At 34.5% G+C, this 21,207-nt stretch overlaps 1 protein-coding gene across 4 annotated transcripts in view; it reads left to right on the top strand.

Moving 5' to 3' along the window:
* The window catches only part of FSTL5 (follistatin like 5), a 755,502-nt gene that overhangs the window by 61,338 nt on the left and 672,957 nt on the right, over positions 1-21,207 (top strand). For all 4 annotated transcript variants that reach the window (XM_056119058.1, XM_056119060.1, XM_056119059.1 and 1 more), the window contains exon 2: positions 6,220-6,361. In XM_056119058.1, the coding sequence (XP_055975033.1) occupies positions 6,236-6,361 (126 nt within the window). In that variant the 5' untranslated portion in view covers positions 6,220-6,235. The remainder of the gene's footprint in view (positions 1-6,219; positions 6,362-21,207) is intronic.

Genomic DNA, 21,207 nt, shown 5'->3' on the forward strand with positions numbered 1-21,207 from the left:
ACTGAAAAGTATTTCTTTTGTATTTATTTTGATTTGAGAGGGCTTATCATATAGTCTGAACAGGGAAGTCATATGTCTAGGACCTTCTCATTACTGATGAATTTTTGTGTGTGGGGGGGCGGGCGTAGAAAGGGGAATCAGACCACACCTGCTGTGCTCAAAGTTTACTCCTGTCTCAGTGCTTAGGAATCACCACTTCCATTTTCAACTAAGCAAAATAATGAGAAGCAGTTTATTTGTCCTTGACATGAGAGACTTATCCAAAGAATGTTCTTAGTCAAATACTTCCTTTGATCCAGATGTGAAAGAAAAGCTTTTTGTGATAATTGTGCTTTTATTTATGGAATTATTTTAATTCTGTTTTAATGGACAGTTTATTTGTACAAAGAATATTAAAATTTTCTCCATGTGTACTTTCTCAAATTAATTGCTTATCACTATTTATTCATTCATTTATTTATCAAAAGTATTCGTTAAGCTCATGCTGTTCGCTGACAACTGCTCTAACTCAGAACAAGTGATTGACAAAGATTGTCTTCAGAGAGTTAACCTTCTGGTAACACACAGAGAACAAACTAATAAACTTGTAAATTATATAGCTTGTCAGATGATTGTGAGAACTTTGATTTCCAGTCATTCAATTCCAAATATTTTTTTGCTTGTCATTTTTTCAGAATTAGCTCTTCATTTTTTTTTCATTTCCTCTTGCTTCTGACAGTCTAGCAGTTTTTAATCTTCGGTTTTATTAAACTTTCTAAGGACTTAGACTTCAGATCTCTCTTCTCTGACTTCTTCCATCTCATACCTAGAATGAATAAAGTATCTATACTAATGATTATCAGATAGGTATATCTAAGCACTTACCTCTTTACTGAATTCCAGTAACATATATTCATATAACATATACTCCTTGTGGGGGGCTGGAGTGATAGCACAGCGGGTAGGGCGTTCGCCTTACAAGCGGCCAACATGGCCGACCCGAGTTCGATTCCTCCGCCCCTCTCGGAGAGCCCGGCAAGCTACCAAGAGTATTCGATATGCCAAACACAGTAACAACAAAGTCTCCAATGGAGACGTTACTGGGCCCGCTGGAGCAAATCGATGATCAACGGGAGGGCCTTTACCTTATCTTTACCTTATACTCCTTGTAGTAATTTTCATTGTACATCCAAAATTCATCTCAAAAAGTAAATTGTAGGGAGCAGGGAAATAACTCAGGAGTAAAGAATCTGTGTCTGCTGTATAGATGCAGTTTGATCTCTGGTACCACGTGACCACCTATCCAAAACTGTAAGCTACAATCATAGAGATCTCTGGGCATTGTCAAATATGACCCTGGTAGTCCCCAGAACACCAACCCTTAGAGTAGCATTACCAGGCCCTTGTATTGAACTGTTATGAGGATATTCAACAGTTCCCAGTGCCACCAGGAGTGACCCCTGAGTCTCCTGAGCTCTGTATGGGAGTCTCTGGAATGTGGTATATTTTGCCTAATATTCTTAATTTTCCCAAAGTTTTAGAAATGAGCTTCTAGAAAATCTTCAAAAAAGCCCAAAATGCCCTCAAATTTGAGCCTTCCAAATAATATTGCTGTAGTAAATCCTACCCGTGAAAATGGCATGATATCTTGTTCTATATGTTGAAAAAAATGGACATGAACAAGTAAAATATGTGAAGGAGAGAAATCACTTTCTATACCTTGTACTGTTTTTGTCTAATTGTGCTAAATATAATGTTAGCCACAAAGGCATTTTTTCTTTTTGTCTCTGTTAATGAGATGGTTTTCTGATGATTCCTTATAAGGAGGTTGCACAGGAAAAGTCATAGGACCATTATTTCTCCATCTGTTCCAGCTGGTTTGTTTTAGTCATGTGATTTTCAGTGTTCTTCCTGAGCTGTCAACAAACTGCCAGTTAATTATGAAAACCTAACAGGTTGTCAGGGGTACTATGTTGAGAAAGTGAGATCACAAGTCAGTATATCATAGGATTGATTACTGTTGATTTAGAAACAATTTCCAGAACACTTTCTGAAAATGAATGAACTTTTCAAAATATATAATGATATCCTTGTATCATGTAGCTGAGGAGAAGTGAAAAGATCATAATTATTTTATGAACACACCAGAATAAGCATCTTTTTAGATTTATATCTGCTAACTATGTAAATGAATTCAATTTTTTAGTGAGATTTTAATGGTAAAATATTGAAGAGTCAATGTTCTAAGAAATGCTTTGTGATATGAAGCATATGCAAAGTTGTCTTACTGAACTAAAATATTATTTATTTTTACTTAAGTTGAGATAGTCATATGGCAAAAACATGGTAAAATATGCAAAAATATATTGATTATAAATAGATTACCTATACCATTCTGTAATTTTATATTCTGCCTTATTTTATTAACCTGTCACTACAAGTTTCATAAGATCTATAGTTCTAGACTATCACCTTTAAACAGAAAAATTATTCAGGATACTGACAATCTAATTATCAATATGTGAATATTAGCTCAACCAAGACTTATGTACTTGTTGATAATTGTATAATGGTTTATGCTTTTATCTATATTTCTTAGTAGAAATGATGCTGACAAAGACGTGGTATAAAATATCTATATATGTAAATATTTACATTATTATCCGATATTGGGCTGGAGCGATAGCACAGCGGGTAGGACATTTGCCTTGCACGCAGCCAACATGGCCGACCCGAGTTCGATTCCTCCGCCCCTCTCGGAGAGCCCGGCAAGCTACCGAGAGTATCTCGCCTGCACGGCAGAGCCTGGCAAGCCACCCATGATGTATTCGATATGCCAAACACAATAACAACAAAGTCTTCAATGGAGATGTTACTGGGCCCGCTTGAGCAAATCGATGATCAACAGGAGGACAGTGTCCACTATATCCCCATCTTGTCATTGGTTATGTTGGACTGTTATTTTTTACAAAAGACCTCTATCAGTATTTGTTTTGTTTTAACTTAAAATGCTAAGAGGTTTTTCAATTTTAAGACAGAAGGCAAATGTACAAATCACATTTACCCTTCTTTTGCAAACTTCTTCTTTTATCCAAGTTTAATAACTTAACAATTTGCACTACTGGACTTCTGCCACATCCCCTTTTAGAGCAATACATACACTGTGCAGCAAGAGAGAGAAGCACTGTATATTCCTCCCATAAGAAATACTTTGCCACCGGCTGCATTACTCATAGTATCACTGCCTTTACTTCATGTTAGTGCTATTTAGGTTCGACGTGTTATTTGAGTGATTTGAAAGATAATTTGATTTGGGGACTTGCAAACTCTGGTTTGTGTATTTATTTATTTGTGTAAATTGATGGTCATGTTTTGATTTCTGTTTGTTTTACAAGAAGTTTCATATGGGAAATTTTTACTTTTGGGTCGTGAGGGAAATCTGTAAATGCATGAGATGCACATAAGTATGCACATATGTAGACACATGTAGTGAGTATGGCTGTAAAGCAAGAAAGGAGGTGAGTAGAGGAGGAAAGCAGAAGACAGAGGAAAAAAAAACTTTAAGTGAGTACTTAGAAACTTCTTAATCTTCTTTTCCCCAGTGGAGTGAGTTTGTTGGGCCCCTCCCCCACCTCCTTTGTTGAGAGGAGGAACATGATATTAAATCCCTAAGAAAATATCCTTTCGTTTGTCCTGGTTTTCTTTGCTTTATTCTTGAGCTCTAACTTATACCTGAAACGTTTCCTTTCAGTGTGTTCTAAACATATGTTTTCCCTCTTAGAGAAAGATTAAACTATACATGAAAATGACAAGAAAGTGATAGAGTGCAAATGGAAATACTTGCTTTCTCAGGATAGTTTTCAGACGTTTTGTGTGCGTAGTAGAAATAGCAGTTACTTCTAACTTTTTCAGAATACAGGAGAGTGTGATCATTTACCTTAGAATTCAGGCAAAGCAGTTACTCACTTGCTGAAAGTTTAGTCCCTAGTATCTTTCACCATATTCTCTGGGTCTAGATTATTTAATTCTGGGAAAACAGGAAACAAAAACAAAACAAAGAAAAAGCAAACAGTGAACAAAAATTGGATATCTGAAATCATGAACTTTGAAGAAATGCACTGGTAATCCCTCTGGTAAAGAAGATCAACTCTATTAAAAAAAATCACCAAAAATCAAGAAAGACAATGTATGGAGTATTAAATAATTAAAATTTGTTATATTTAGCATTTAATAAGTGAAAATTATGGCCAATAAGCAAAGGTGACTATTCCGGTTGCAGAACATAGGTAGAGACTTTGCAAGAATGAGAAAATAAGTTCACAGACCGAAGGGAAGTTAGAGAACCCAGAGAACAGTTATTTAAGGAGGGAAAAGATGTACAGAATGTAGACTCTGGGAAATTACAGGTATGTCAGCGATTTTGGTTTTATATCTAAAGGGTAAATGAGTATCCTAAAGCTACCAAAAAAGCCTATTCTGTGGCTAAAGGATTGAAGATGCTTCAGCATCAATGTGGACAGCAAAAAAATGAAAGCTTGGACAATTTAGGGGAGATTTGGCAGTGGGGCCTACAGTTGTCAAAGCTTGACTAACAGAATATAGTGAGGGCTATGATATTAAAAAAAAAGATCCAGGAGGTATGCTGGAAAGGATATCAGCTGTGTTTCTAGTTTAAATACACATGTGAATGGAAATCTAGAAAATCAAGGCTTTCTGTGGGACTAAGAGCATTTAAGCTGAGAAGGTGCTTTTGAAACATGAAAGTGGAATGATTAATTGGGGTTTCTATTTCAAACTGGAGATTGAATTAAAATCAGCATATTTTATTTTAAAAAGATTCACCTATACATCTATTTAGAATGAAGAAGAGTGTAGAAATAATGTAGTCTGAAGGAATGAAGTAAATAGTTCCAAAGGAGATCAGATAAAATGTAATTTTTTTACACTTGACCCCTTCTGTCTGATCAACTGCTTTTATTTAAATTTTTTTCTTTCTGTCTTTAAATTTTTTTTAAATTAAAGAGATGAGATATGAGAAAACCAGTTACAGAATTGCTACTGATCGGGTTTTAGTCAAACAGTGTTTCAACACCCATCCCTTCACCATTGTCTATTTCCCGCAACCAGTGTTCCCAATTTTCCTCCTTCCATCTCCCCCTGCCACCCCAAGTCCTTCTTAAAAGGACAAGTAAATGAAAAAGTGAACGTGATAAAGGACTGAGGAATTTTCACAAATTCTACAGAACCAGAAGAGTATCATGGACACCAAGAGATGTAATGATATTTGAAAATAATTTTAATGGCAATTTTGGTAGTATGATTGTGGTAGGAACATGATTGAAGAGATGTCCATCAGAAAATGAATAAAACGAGATATACAACCCCTTCAGAAAATTGTTAGAAATAGAGGAAATCATTATCTTAAAGCAAGAGTGATATGGGAGTGCTTGAATAGGCAGAAAATAATTAAGAAGAATTTAAAGTACTTAAGTAACAAAGAAGAAAATTTGTTAAACGTTTTGAGAAGCCAGACATAATGATTGGTTTAGAAGAGAGAGAGATCTCTATTGTCCCGATAGGGATGTAGTTGAGTTGATAAAAGTGGTAAAGTGGAATAGAGTTGAACTCAATTGCTTGGGGAAAAAAAAATACATGAAATTTATATAAAAATAACTGTCATTTTGTAATTTTATGATATATCCAAAAATAGAGGGCTCTGGAAGAGTCATTCGACTTTAAACCACTTTAAAATTTTTTTAGAAATGCCATTTTTAAGTATAGGGGAAAAGCATTTGTAACTCATTTCCTATCTGAATAATTTCTGTTGTACTTTAGTTTATTATGCTTGTACTATAAAGACTATCTTATAACTTCTCATCAGTCTTTATCAGGAAACTAAAATAGCCATAGTTTGAATAAGGATTATTTACGTCAAGCTCAGGTATTTAATTTTTACAAATATGTTAATAAATATTTTATGAAAACAAAAATTATACAATCTTACTTTCATTTTTAAAACCAGTTATTATTATTATTTTCTTTCTCAATACTTTCTATTGATTTCTGTATTGACACTTATTAAATGTTGTATAAGGTGATATGAATTTACCTTTAATAGACTTCCTGAACATTGCAGGAAGCTTTTATTCTATCTATGGTAAATATTTCCAAACAGTATTTATTTAAGTTGTTTCAGTATATAATACTTTTTTTGATTACTTGCCATATTAATTTTTATAGGTGAAAAGCCAAAAGGATGTTTAAGTGCTGGTCAGCTGTTTTGGTTCTTGGATTCATTTTTCTGGAGTCAGAAGGAAGGCCAAACAAAGAAATAGGATATGGCCTTAAATCCTTTCAGCCTGTAATAAGACTGCGACACAAGGTACAGTCTCCATGCTAAATTTTCTCACAGTTATAAACTAGCTATTAGATATGGTTTATAGATACTTATAGATATGATTTCAAAAATATGCTTATAGTATGAAATTTAATTTTAATAATGTAAATTTTAAAGCATAAAATATAATTATAGAAATTATAATTTAGGGAATTTATTCTTGAGCCAGAGTAGATGTGGTTTATTTTCAGAAAATATGTCTTTAAGTTTACATGAGTGAGAGCAATTCAATGAATAAAAACAAACATGTTAAAATCAAATTTTTCAGAGTTTCTATTATTTCCATATTAATTTTTAATTTGAAATTTTATGTGAAATATTTAAATTCTTGAATTTGCCATAATGTTATTCAAAATGCAATATTTAGCTAAAGACACACTGATTATCAGAAGATTAACTTTAACGAATAGTTATTTTTATTGGACATTTTAATTTAATCATGAATCAAAATTTGGGTTGTTTAGTATTGAAATATACTAAATCAATTGTTTAGGTTATATATTTAAGAGTATTAAATAGATATTTAGATGTAAGTCATATGTTATGTTAAAGTAAATTAAAATTACCTTAAAAATACCATGACATATTAATAATATGTTCAGCAACTTTTGTTGTCTAAAATAAATTTTATAATATATTCTGATTTACATGGAAGTTAGGAAATTATAACTTGCCATCAGAGGATGAAAGACATTTGTAAATTTCTTATGCTACTCATTTTTAAGAAAACATTTTAAATAAATGAATACAAATGTATTTCTTTACTAACTATATTAAATACTGCTTTTGACATCTACATTGCATTTCAACTTTGTTGAATTTGTTTAGTATTTTGATAAAATGGTTTTTACTGCTCGAGCGGGCCCAGTAACGTCTCCATTGGAGACTTTGTTGTTACTGTGTCTGGCATATCGAATACTCTCGGTAGCTTGCCCGGCTCTCCGAGAGGGGCGGAGGAATCAAACTCGGGTCGGCCATGTTGGCCGCTTGTAAGGCGAATGCCCTACCCGCTGTGATAGTGTTCTAGTATGTTCATGGAAGTGGCATTCATTAAAAATGAATGTGATAGCACAGCGGGTAGGGCGTTTGCCTTGCACGCGGCCAACATGGCCGACCCGAGTTCGGTTCCTCCGCCCCTCTCAGAGAGCCGGGCAAGCTACCGAGTGTATTCGATATGCCAGACACAGTAACAACAAAGTCTCCAATGGAGACGTTACTGGGCCCGCTGGAGCAAATCGACGATCAACGGGAGGGCCTTTACCTTTTTTACCTTATTATAAATTGTAAGGAATTTTTTCTGGATGCATACATTCATTAATTATATAAATTGGTAAGAGTAATATAACTAATAGATTTAATGACAGAAAAAAAATTAATTACTTAAATATAAAATACATGTCAGTGTCAAAATTCAGAATAAAATTTAACTACATGTCAAAGTAAATATTTCTGTACATTCCAGCTTATATGAATGCAATTGGGGAATCATCTTTGTTGAGCTGTCTTTTAATTTTCAATTGCATTCTTTATCTCATGGGCTAATAAAAGTTTTATACAAGTCCAATATTTGGAAATATGTAATTTATGAATCATTTCAGAACACATTATTAATATAGCGTATTCACTCATACCATAACATTCTTAGTCAATGATTCTGTGTTATCTCCCTTAAGCTATGCATCTTGAAGTCAGAAACTTTGCTATTTTTATCCTTTAATTTCTGATGGATTAACATAATAGATACTGCTTAATTTAAGTGACGGTAGAAAAATGTTATGTGTGATTGGTAACTGTGTTTTTAACTTGTTCCCCTACAAAATATGGCGCAGGTTTTTATGCATTATAAGCATTTCTGAGGAAATTGTTTTGAGTTACATTTTAATGTTACAGATAAATTACTTTTGTGCATTACTTGGATGTAGAATAAACCTTTTTAAAAAGGAAAATGTAGTGTAAAATAAACCAATTTTTGAACACTAATATTCACTAAGAGTGATCAGTCGCCTTTTTTATCTCTAGCTTCTATATAATTAGAAATGTTTGTTAATGATTTTTTTAGAAAAAGATATAAACTTAGGTGTATCTTTGTGAGTGTGTTTGTGTGTGTGTGTGTGTGTGTGTGTGTGTGTGTGTGTAGGGGTACATTTGACAGGAATGTAAAGAGCCTTGAGATGTGCAGATTCCTACCAAAAAAATTTTTTTTCTCAGACTGTTATAAGAAATGCCTCACCAGATTACTGGGACCTATAAATTTGTACTTCAGATCTTGAATATTGATCTTATTTTAGCCTTTATTTATCTCTGTCATTATTTGGATCGCAGGAATGTTGATAGTTCATTTTCACCAATTTCTATTCTAATTACACACATATGCCACTGTATTTGAAAGGCTTTCCCAGACCAAACTGAAAGTAAAAGTCAGACACATTATATTTATTTTCCTTTCTTTTTATCTGTTGGAATCATCACAATCTGTCAAGATGTATTTCACCTAATAATTTTTTATATTTATTTCCATTATAATGTGAGATGCTATTCTTCTCACATTACATAGGACAGTATTTCCTATATAGTAAATAGTCCAGTTCTTTTTTTTTTTAGAATAAGTGATTGCCTTTACCAACTTGAATAAGGCTGAAATCAAGATACTCAGTTTTATTCTTGGTATAAGAATTTATTCAGTGTATCTGGAAACAACCCAAGTGCCCTAGGACAGATGACTGGTTAAAGAAACTTTGGTACATCTGCACAATGAAATACTATGCCACTGTTAGGAGAGATGAAGTCATGAACTTTGATTATAAATGGATAGGCATGGAGAAAATCATGCGAAGTGAAATGAGTCAGAAAGAGAGGGACCGCACTCATTTCTGGAATATAAAACAACATAACATGAGGCTGACTCCTAAGGACAGTAGATACACTGGACAAATAGATTGCTCCATAGCTGGGAGCCTGCCTCATGAGCAAAGGGGAGAAGGCAGCTGAAACAGAGAAGGGATCACTAAGAAAAAGATGGCTGGAGGAATCAGTTGGGATAGAAGATGAGTGCAGAAAGTGGATAAGGGACCAAACTTGATAACCTCTCAGTGTCTGTATTGCAAACCATAATGCCCCAAAGTAGAGAGAGATTATGGGGAATCGTGTCTGCCATGGAGGCAGGGGGAGGGTGGGAAAGGGGGAGTATACCGTGGATATTGGTGGTGGGGAATGTGCACTGGTGGAGGGATGGGTGTTTGATCATTGTGTGATTGTAACCTAAAAATGAAAGCTTGTGACTATCACACAGTGATTCAATAAAATTTAAAAAAAACAGACCAAAACAGAGGAATTTATTCAGTGTATAAGATACATAAATATTTATACATGACTAATGATAAATTTATATTATAATTTTATCCATATATAATAAATAGGATATACTTAAAATTTGATTATTTATTTACTTTATGGTTTTGGTGTCATATTTGGTGTGCTCAGGACTCACTTCCAGTGGGCTCTGGGGACCATATGGGATGCCGGGCGAGGCATGCTCCCTACCCCCTGTATAGTCTCTCCAGCCACTAATAGATTATTTAATGACATTGAACAACTATCCTCTTATTTGCTACCTTCCACATATTCTGATTTGTGGCTAAACCTAGTGGTTCTCAGGGCCTATTTCTGGTTCTGAGTTCAAGAATATTGCTTGCCTGGCTCTTGGCACATTTTGGGGAAACATATGGAGCGCTGGGGATCAAACTCAGGTCTTCAGAGAGCAAGGGTCTTACCTACTGTAATATCTCTTTAGCCCTTTGCCTATTTTTATCTTAGATATTTAATTTGGAAACTATATAAATGTCTATAATTCAGAAAGATTAAGAAATGCCTAGGGAGATTTTCTATGTGTATAATGTCTTACTAGTAATATTAGATGTTGACTAGAAGTTAATAAAAATAATATTTGCAGTAGATCTTGAGTGCATTTAAGGGAGGGTGTCCCTTCAGCAGGGCCCGCACATAGCAATTCTCTGTAGTCAGCCTGGGGATTTCAATATGAAGGCTTAAGGATGTAGTGCTTCACGGTCTCTGTGGTTCCATGGATTACTTGGGGCACTGTGTTGTTTAGGGATCTCCAGATAAGACCTGGTGATTCTCTGGAAACTACGTTCTATTAAGTACCAAGCCAGGGTTGGCTGAATGCAAGGCCTAAGTCCTTGAATTCTGATTAGCTATTTTCTACATACTCCACAGAGAGTATAAGTTTTGAATATATATATGTATAATTTGTATTTGTACGCCAACTCTATAATGAATTTCCTCTGTGAGCAAAATGTAAAATGTGAGACTTGTCAGCTCACATAAAATATTGTACATCTAAATATATATTATGTGCATATTTATATCATTCATAACAATATATACACATCAACAAGATAAAGGAATAACATAAACATAGCAGAAACATATCCCATCATAAAATAGAAATCTTAGTTATACTCCACATGTATGTCTGGAAGACATGCTCTGTTTCATGAATACAACATGCATTTATGCAGATCAAATGGAGGAATTCATTAAGTCTTTTCAGGTATAAAGTAAATCGTCAAGTCAAATCCACAAAATATTTTTAAGTTAGTATATTTTAAAGACATATTATTTTTATATTGTGTTTAAGTACCTTCAGGTGCATTAATTATTCTAATTTAATCTAACACTAACTTGGAATGCAGAGACTAATATCCCTGTCTATCCAAGTGGCATTAAAATTCAAAGATATATTGATGGATGTGTGGTGATGGGATTATGTGCATGAGAAACCATCACTAACAGTATTGTAAATCACATAATCTCAATTAAAAAAATAAATTTGTAGCTAAAGTTGCTTCAGAAAACCCCCAAGAAACTAACAAACAAAAAAAACAAAAAAGAACAAACACAGAGCAGGTAGGATCAGAGAGCTAGTACAGAGGGTAAGTTGTTTGTCTTTGCATGAGACCAATGTTAGTTTGATTCCCACACTATATTCAGTAGTTTTCAGAGCCCTGCCTGGAGTGACAACTGAGCACAAATGTAGGCCCTGAGTGCAGCTGAGTGTGACCCAATACCCTGTCAACTCGCTAAAAACAACCACAGCATTTCCATATTCACATCTTGATCAGACTGAAATACGTGTCCTCTGAGGGAGTCATGTTATAGGTCAACCCAATCCCAGTGAAGACAGGAAGAAGCAACTGTTGCCACATAACCAGTAGCATGAACACATTATAGTTACTATTTATTACTTATATATATTGTGTATATGTAAAAGAGTTTCCTGAGGTTTCCTAAGTGTTGAGCACTCTTTGGAATTGTTGTTTTCAGAACAGACTGCATAGCATTGAATAGTGTTAACAGTCAGAGAATGCCAGGTACTCTGTTAACTTTGATTTATACTGCACATCATTTAATTATATGAACATTCCCATGTAATCATTGCTGTAATTGCTCTAATGTAGAAAATGAAACTTGGGTTCACATATGCTTGCAGTTGAATAATATCACATATCTACAAAGTTAAGGAATAATGTATTAGAATTTAAAAAGCAGGATCTTAAGTTAAATAGTACGAGATTAGTAACTCATTTGGTTGGCAATTTGAACTGTGTCCCATAGATTTTCTGTTTGGCATTGTGTTCCATGTGAAATTTCATGAAATCCATGAAATTCGATGGGACTCAATTGTAAAATAAATAGGATTTTATGAGCTCTTACATTTGTGATTGGATGGGATAAGGTAGTTCTGGCCAGTGGATCTGCAAGTCTGCTGTACTGCTTTGGGCTGAACATGTGATTACAATTTAGAATCTTCCTGAGCTGATTTTTCTCCTGTATTCAAGGAGTATCTATTTTCATTACCACTAAATAACTAAGATAAATAAAAGCTGGGCAACTGGCAACTTTCTGGTATGTGAAAATGGAGGAAATCAGTGTTTTAAACCACTAACATTTAGGGATTGTTTTCTCATCATATCTAGCCTTACTGATAAGGATATCTCTAGAACAAAACTCATCCACCTAACCACAAATTCTGAGCTTCCTTTTCTGCTTAACTTCCTTCCTTCCTTCCTTCCTTCCTTCCTTCCTTCCTTCCTTCCTTCCTTCCTCCCTCCCTCCATTCCTCCCTCCCTCCCTCCCTCCCTCCCACCCTTCCTTCCCTTCCTTTCCCTTCCCTTCCCTTCCCTTCCCTTCCCTTCCCTTCCCTTCCCTTCCCTTCCCTTCCCTTCCCTTTCCTTTCCTTATCCCTTCCTTCCTTCCTTCCTTCCTTCCTTCCTTCCTTCCTTCCTTCCTTCCTTTCTTCCTTCCTTCCTTCCTTCCTTCCTTCCTGTTTTTTTGGGGGGTCCACATGTAGCTGTTCTCAGGACTTAATCCTGACTCTGCACACAGTGATCACCCTCACTGGGACTTGGGAAACCATAAGGGAGACAGGGGATCAAACCCAGGTTGGCTACTGCAAGGGAAGTAGTCTACCCACGTTACGATAGAGCTCACTCAGGGTCCTTTGGTTGTTGTTTTCATCTTTTGTCTCCATTTATTTCCTTTTCTCCTATTTCTTTCTTCATGAGTCATTATTTAAACTTCACAAGTTAACCTTCATTCTAATACCCTGCAATAGATATGCACCAATATTTCAACATATTGTGACAAATCCTAATTGTTATGCCATGAATTTTGTTAGGGTCAATATCCACATTTCATTTATTTTGTTATTTACAATACTAATTATTTCCTTGTCTTGTTTGCTGATGACAAATTCAGGCTTGAGAGAAGAATTTGGGTGGATAGTAGGAATGTTTTTTGAATATTCCCAGTTTTCAATTTCCTTTGGATACCAACAAATGCATCTGTTTTTTTTTTTGTGACCCTAGATTAAGATGTCAGGTTTGATAATGCAAAGTGATTCCTACAAACCTAAATTACCTTGTACTTCTACTTCCTAGAATCAAAATGTTTGTCTGTGAGGGTTGTCACTGTACAAATGGGGCAAAGTGTATGCATAATTTATTAAGTCCAAAGAGTAATGCTATTCACTGTAGTAAAGTACAATTCAAAGAAGTCATCTGTGGACAGAGATTTTTCACTTTTGGTATTAAAAGAATGATAGATGTGAATTAGTGAAGAGTGGCAGGGAAGACCTCTAGGGAAAGAGGCAACCATTAAACAAAACATCAAAACTGTGACTGCTTAGAGCCTGGGAACCTTCAGGCAAACCCAAGAGCATTATTTCTTAACAGAGGAAAATTTGTGCCTTTCTGTCTGAAATAGCTTACAGATTTTTTTTTTTCATCCCCCAGAGGTCAGGAAGAAATTGGAAGCAGTCACTTGAGAGTGAAAATAGTGACTTTTAGGAAATGAAAGGATTATTAGCCAATGAATTACTATACTATTAAGGAATATACTAACTAATGTATCTGGGTAGATGTGTCCAATTTTATAACTATTTAAATTACAGATATTATATTTTAAAGTAATTATGTTATTTTTCTAAGAATAAAAATATTTGATTTTTTACTGATAAATATAATATAGTAGTAGTCCTACTCAAATCCAGTTCTCAATTGCACAAGAATAATCTTATATGATCATCTTACACAATATAGAGTTTAATTCTAGAACCATAGGTTAATAAAGTTAAAGTGTGTATAATATTTCCAAATTATAATGAGAAAAAAATTCTTTTAAGAAATGCTGTTTTAATCTTCAAGGAGTCTAGACAAACACAAATCAAAGCACAAAGAAATGAGTTTGTAGATTATTTTTATTATATATTATTTTTATTACAAATAATTTTATTAGATTATTTTTATTGAAATTAATTTTACTGAAGACATAGATATATAATATTGTAGGGGCTTTATATTATAATTATGATTATCTTGACAAATGTCTGTCCTACAAAACTTTACTTTCGTTTCACCACCCAAACATAGATTAATAAGAAAGGGTTTGAGGAGTTTTGATTTAGTGACTGACTGCATTTTGTGAGGAATTGAGTGCTTTTAAATATGATTCCATTTGAAAGCTACTATGTTAGACTGTGACTCAGAGTCACAGGAGTAGTAATGACAACAGAACAGTAGACTTGGAGGTCAGATACAAATGAGTGTTAATAATAACAACAACGACAACAACAATAATGAATTCCTTTGAACTCTGACTTCGAAACAGATTACTAATGGAGTGATAGAGTAGGTCTAAAAGGTCCAAGAAACTTGAGCTAGAGGCTTATAAACACTTATACTCTTAAAAAAATAAAAAAGTTCTATCTCAAGGGGGAAAAAACATAAGGAAAAGAAGAAAATGAGAGAGAGAGAGAGTGGTTTATTTTGCAAAGCAACAGCAGTATCAAGTATGGCAACATTGAAACAAGTTTCTAGAGCAGTTTTCAGCTGTAAGTTGACCAAGTTACACCAGCTCATGCCATAAGGTAGCACTGTAGCAATGTCCTCCCTGTTGTTCATCAATTTGGTCGAGCAGACACCAGTAACGTCTTCATTGTGAGACTTGTTACTGTTTTTGGCATATGGAATATGTCATGCACGGTAGCTTGCCAGGCTTTTCTGTGAGGGCGCGATACTCTTGGTAGCTTGCCAGGCTCTCTGAGAGGGGCAGAGGAATCGAACCCGGGTCAGTATATTACAGAAAATTTATCTGAGAGTACAAGGATACCAAATCTAGTTTATGGGCCATAATCATGCCTTTTTCCTCACATAGGAAGAAATAAAATTTATTATTCTGGATGATAAGCACTAGCTCTTCTCTCTACATAAATATACATTTTCTGCTTTCTATGGGCTAGAGCAATAGCACAGTGGGTAGGGCATTTGCCTTGCACGAGACAGACCCGGCCGACCCGAATCCAATTCCTCTGCCCCTCTCGGAGAGCCTGGCAAGCTACCAAAAGTATCTTGCCCACACTGCAAAGCCTGGCAAGCTCCCCGTGATGTATTCGATATGCCAAGCACAGTAACAACAAGTCTCACAATGTTACTGGGCCCGCTGGAGCAAATTGATGAACAATGGGAGGACAGTGACAGTGGCAGTGACTGCTTTCTATAACTGTGAGCACCTTTTTTCTTTGTTCCAAAGGGACACAATTAACCTATGTTCCAAAACTATTTGCTATAGAAGCATACTTGAACAGATAGCCCATAGCAAATGTTGTCTCTGCTAACAATATGTTTCTCTGCCCCAAAGATGTGCAGAAGTATGAGAAATCTATGGGGGATTGTGTCTGGATCTATAATAATGGTACCACCTTTAACAGAAAATCAGAATTACTATTAAGTAAATTCAAGACACAAGCTAAATGTACCAATTTCAAAGTTAGTTTGAAAATAAAGTACATGGTTAAAGCTTCATTCTCCTTTTTAATTTTGCCCTTCAAAAATGGAAGAAAAACATGTTTTGTGAACTTGTGATGTGTTGCTTGGAAGCTCATTCTTTGAAAGCAGGGTGCATTTACTAATCTGGAGGAAATTAGCATGTCATCTACTGAATCACTTTGCTGAACAAAACAAAGTCAATAACGGGCAATACCAACTTCTGAAATTTTCAAGATGAAAACCTACTACAGAAAAGTGTTTTTGTTCCTTTGAGAATGAATTCTCAAAGCAGTACTGTTATTGGAGATGATATTCAAAAGTGATCCTTTTTTAGTTCTCAGATAGTCTACATTAAAATATTTCTGTAAAGTTTTTTTTTTCCAGTAGCTGCAATAAAAACAGAGCTGCTTTCCACTGAAGATGTGGGGTTTTAAAATGTTAACAACATTAAAATATTTATATCTGTTGAACATGACAATATGTCAAATAAAGATGACTTCATTTGTTTTGTTTTAGTTTCTTGATGGGACACACCCAGCAGTGTTTAAGGCTAACTCTTCCTGGTTCTCCCTTTAGGGACTGGACTGCTACTGGGTTGAGTTTATCAGAATTTCAGAAAAATCTGCTAATGGCCCAGCCTTTAACAGGCATCAAGGTATCTTCTGCCTTGGTATGCTTCTCAAGTGTCCTGAATCACAATGCTGACTATATTTGAAAAGCATTATTTTGATGGTTGAGAGGAAAATATAAAAACAGTAGCAAAAAAAAAGATCACAGGACTTTATCTTTGTTTTTCTAATAAAGAAGCCCCTGAATACTAGGAGTAAAATGCTGTTAAGCAGATTTGTCATTATTAATTTTCTTTTGATTAGATACAAAATCCTTATATTTGTGAGGCTGGAGCAAAAGCACAGTAGGTAGAGCATTTGTCTTGCACAAGGCTGACCCAGGTTTGATTCCCAGCATCCCATATGGTCCCCAGGGCACTGCCTGGAGTAATTGCTGAGTGCATGAGCCAGGAGTAAACCCCTGTGCATATCCGGTTGTGATCCCGCCCAGATTCTTATATTTGAGAGATTGGGGGCTGCACCCAGAAGTGCTCAGGAGCTACTCTGGCTGGGCTCAGGGGTTTCTCTTGGTGGTGCCAAAGATTGACCCTGGGTCAGTGAAATGCAAGGCAAGCACCTTAACTCCTGTGCTGAATTTTTTAAGTGCATTATGTTTTTTCCTATTAAAATAACAAGATACAGCTGTGGATGCTTTTAACAGGCGCTTTTGGAAACAAGTTCAGATACTTTAAGCTTGTCGATGTAAGTAAAGGGGTTATGAGTTAAGAACAAGTGAATTAAGAAAATACATCCATCTAATCATTAATATTAATGTATTTGCAAGCTGACATTTGCATTCACTACTTCAATTCATAAATTAATTATAAGTTGTTTTGTACATCTTTCATTATTAAAATTCCATTGTGACTTCAATTAGCAAAGTTCTGTATTATAAATGAAAGGAAACTTCCTGATTTATGAGCTTGGCATTCAGCATGTTTAAAAGATAAAAACCCTATGGCATATAAATCACAATTGAAAAGAGTATATTAGTTTCAATTAATATTACCCAGTGCTTATTTCTGGAATCAGTTCACCTCTTCGTGAGCTGAGAATTAGTGCTTTTACAGCTATGCAAGAGTAGAAAATATTCTGCTTTTGGAAATATAATAAAAAAGTGAAATCTGATGGTGCAGATGAGAAAAGTTCTTTGTTAAAGGCATTTGGCTAGGTGGTGTGGGGCAGACATGAGCATCTAGATTTTTCATATTCCACAATAGTTTGTTTTTTCCCTGTCACATTCTTCCCCCCTGACATTATTCATCAAATCCAGCTTTTATTCATGGAAAGTACATTTTCTCATTATTCCAACAATTATTTATTAATTACATTCTACACATAGTTGATATTTTTAATGTGTTTTATGAAACATTCTCTGAAAAACTATTTCTCCTGGTCTGCTTTTTTCTCGTCTTCTCATCACCTTGGTAACATATTTCACACAAAAGAATGTTTAAATTGTCAATGAAGTCCTAGTTATTTTATTTATTCCACTAAAAAAGTCACTGCGGCACCAAAAGGCAACTTGATGTTCTTTTTTTCTTTTAAAATTTTCAAAGAGGGAATGTATCATACTAGGAAGTACCCAGAGGATACTTCCAACTGTACTTAGGAGTCATCCCAGCTAATGTTCAGAGGAAGTGCAGTACAGGGTTGAGACTTAGCCTTCCTGCATCTGAAGCATGCTCTCAAACATTTGGCTTAACTCTCTGGCCTTCTCCTAAGAGAATACTGTAGTTTTACAATGTAAACTTACTTCTGTAATTCATTTTGAGTTAATTTGAGGGAAGCTCTTAAACACTTTGTGTTCTATTTTTTTTTTGACCTGTGAAATTTCTAGTCGTTTCTGAACCATTTATTATAAAAGCAATTATTGTTCCATTTTTATTTCTTTTGCTCCTTTTCAGAATTTCAATTGACTTTGTATGTCCATGTGTTTACTTTGTAACCTGTTCTATAAACATGTATATATATATATATAGTTCTGAAAAACCATCTTGTATAGATTATAATTTCCTTCATATAAATTCTAAGTGAGATGACATTGTCTTCTGATTTTGTTCTCCTTCAACATTGCACTGGCTTTTTCAGATCTTTTGCCTCTCGAAATTTACTTTAGATTTAGTTTATCCACATACAACATGTATTTTGGTAAGAATTTAATTTGGAGAATATTAATTCAGTATACAGCATTGCAAAGGAAAGATATGACAACATTGAATCTTCTTATTCATGAATAATAACTTTATTTAGTATTTTTGATTCGTTCATTAGAGGCTATTTATTTTCATAAAGTCATTGTGTTTTACAATACTGTTAAAGATAGAATTTTATAATACAACGACTACAGTGTTCCAACACTATGCCCCTCAACAGAGTATTCTGCTAATGCAATAGTCCTTAGGGTATATTCCTTATTAGGTTTATGTATAATTTTTAATGCTTTCAACAAGACTGTTTTACTTCAGTACTAAAGCAATTGTGCAAATGAAAAGGAAGCAATACAAATGTCATTTAATGTTTTAACCTACTACAAATAATTCCCTTAATTGAATGAAAATTTAAGAATTTTATGAAAGAAATTTGTTATCCTATATAAATTACTCCTCCCCACTGCAATTTTAGAGTGGAACAGAGAAGAATTTCACATTATCATGAGTGAGATAAGTATTACAAAAACTCAGTGCAGTTTTACTATTGGTCTATTTCTCTTCATGTCTTTATATCATATTTTGCTAATGATAAAAATTCAGCTTTTTCAATATCATGTTTGTTATGATTATCACAATCAGTGATCCTTAATGTTACAATTGCAGTTCTTTTGGGATTGGAAAAAGTGATGCTTATATAAGACATTAACTTCATAAACTTCATAAATGTGTGTCTGTTCGATGGCTCCAGTTATAGGCTAATTCTCTTCACTTTCGGCTTTTTTATTTCATGAGATGCAATGATATTAAAGCTAAGCAACTAAAACTCCTACAGCAGTGTCTTTTAGGCACGAGTTAAAGGAAGAGTCTCACTAAGATCTCCCACTTTAAATAAAAAAGATAGAAATAATTAACTTTAGCAAGTAGACATTACAATTCAAGCTGTATGCAGTTATCAAGGGGTTTTGTATCAATGTTGACCAAATTGTAAATACAACGGAAAATATTTTGAGTTAGATATAAAGTCATCCCAGTGAAAATATAGATGATTACAAAGACAAACTACCTTATTTCTGATCTAGAGAAAGTTTGAGTGGTACAAATGAAAACAAAACAATTCTTTATGACCAAACCTAATCCATAGGCCTAATCTATAGAATCTTCAATTCTATGAAATAAAAAAAAAATCTTTTGAAGAAAACCTAGAAGCTAGCAGTGATTGGTTTGTGTGGTTATAGAAAAGTTATAGCCATAATATCAAAGAGCAAGGCAAAGCCACAAATATTAAGGTGAAATTACCAAAAAGTATCCAGATCTATTACAAGCATTGTTGATTGTGCCTACTCCAAACCAGGCTTCTTATAATTTTTCCATTCCAGATTCTACCTTGGCCCAGAAATGTAGCTTGGATATTTATCAAAAATGCCCTAGATTCATTTCACAATTGATTTTGAATGAAATTTGGCTGTTGAATATTTTGAAATATTTTATTGTTGCCAATCGTTTTTTGTCTTTTTATAATCCCCATATAACCCAGAGTCACAACCTAGTTGAAGCAGTTAGATACTGAATAACATATCGCAATGAAGATGAAAGCCATTTACTGAATGTAGTTACCATTTTGGAACTTGACAGCTAGAAATCATTGTCTGACTTCAAGGATTTGAAAGAGAGGTTGAATCATATCATGGACTAGGGGAAGAAAAACTTGAAGTTGAAGCCAGTGCTAACTTCCGTAGAGAAAATTCCAGGTCCTCAGTAATTGTCCTAAGTCGATTTTGTTTATGGCCTATGAAACAAGAGATCTATATAATGCAATATCTATATTGTAATATATATATATATATATGTATACAATACAAGGGATGGTGCTTATTTTGAGTCTTCTGCTGAGAATAATTGCTCAGAAAAAAATCCTTTTAAATTATGACCACTCATTGTTAATGTCACTTATGAACCGTGTGGCAGATGCATAAGGTGAAGGATATCTGCTTTTTTTCAGGCCTATACAGACAGCGTCTCCATTCAATAACACATGAATTAAGGAGCCATTTCAAATTTCAAGTCTAATTATTTAAGAACTATATTTAATTATTCACAATATTTACTGTAATAGAGAGTGATTTTTCTCGTGGTTCTGGACAAAGTTAATCAAAAAATTCTGGAACAAATTTATTATTATATTTTATTTTAACTTTTTTTGTGTAAGGGGATACATTCAGAGGTAGTCAGGACATACTCATAACTCTGAGCTCTGAGAGCACTCCTGGCATGCTCAAAGTATCACTTATTTTGCCAGAGATTAAACCCAGGTTGTACGTGTTCAAAGCAAATGTCCGACCTACTCGACTCTGGCTCTGGCCCCAGAATTTATCATGTTGGATTGCATAGAGAATACTTGTGACTAATGGAAGAATGTCAAAACTTCAACATTAATTGGTGTTTTTAAGATGTGGATTCCAGTCCTCATGAATGATTTTCAGGGTTCAAAACTTTTGTGCAGAGCCAGGGAGAGAATGAATGTTAAACTTGCAAAGTGGGGTCCAGTTCTCAGCACTGTATGCGCCCCTAAGCATTGCTGGAGGTGACCCATGATTACAGAACCATGTGTAGCTCTGGTTACTGCAAAGCTTAACTTTGAAACAATCCAAAACAAAAACTTTAGTTCAATAACTGTGGATCTGGCAGAAAAAAGAAGAGAATTCAACTTGGATGTGCAATCTGAATAT

Source organism: Sorex fumeus, unplaced genomic scaffold (genome assembly GCF_029834395.1).
Source record: "Sorex fumeus unplaced genomic scaffold, SorFum_2.1 ptg000039l, whole genome shotgun sequence".
In the NCBI taxonomy this organism is placed as follows: domain Eukaryota; kingdom Metazoa; phylum Chordata; class Mammalia; order Eulipotyphla; family Soricidae; genus Sorex; species Sorex fumeus.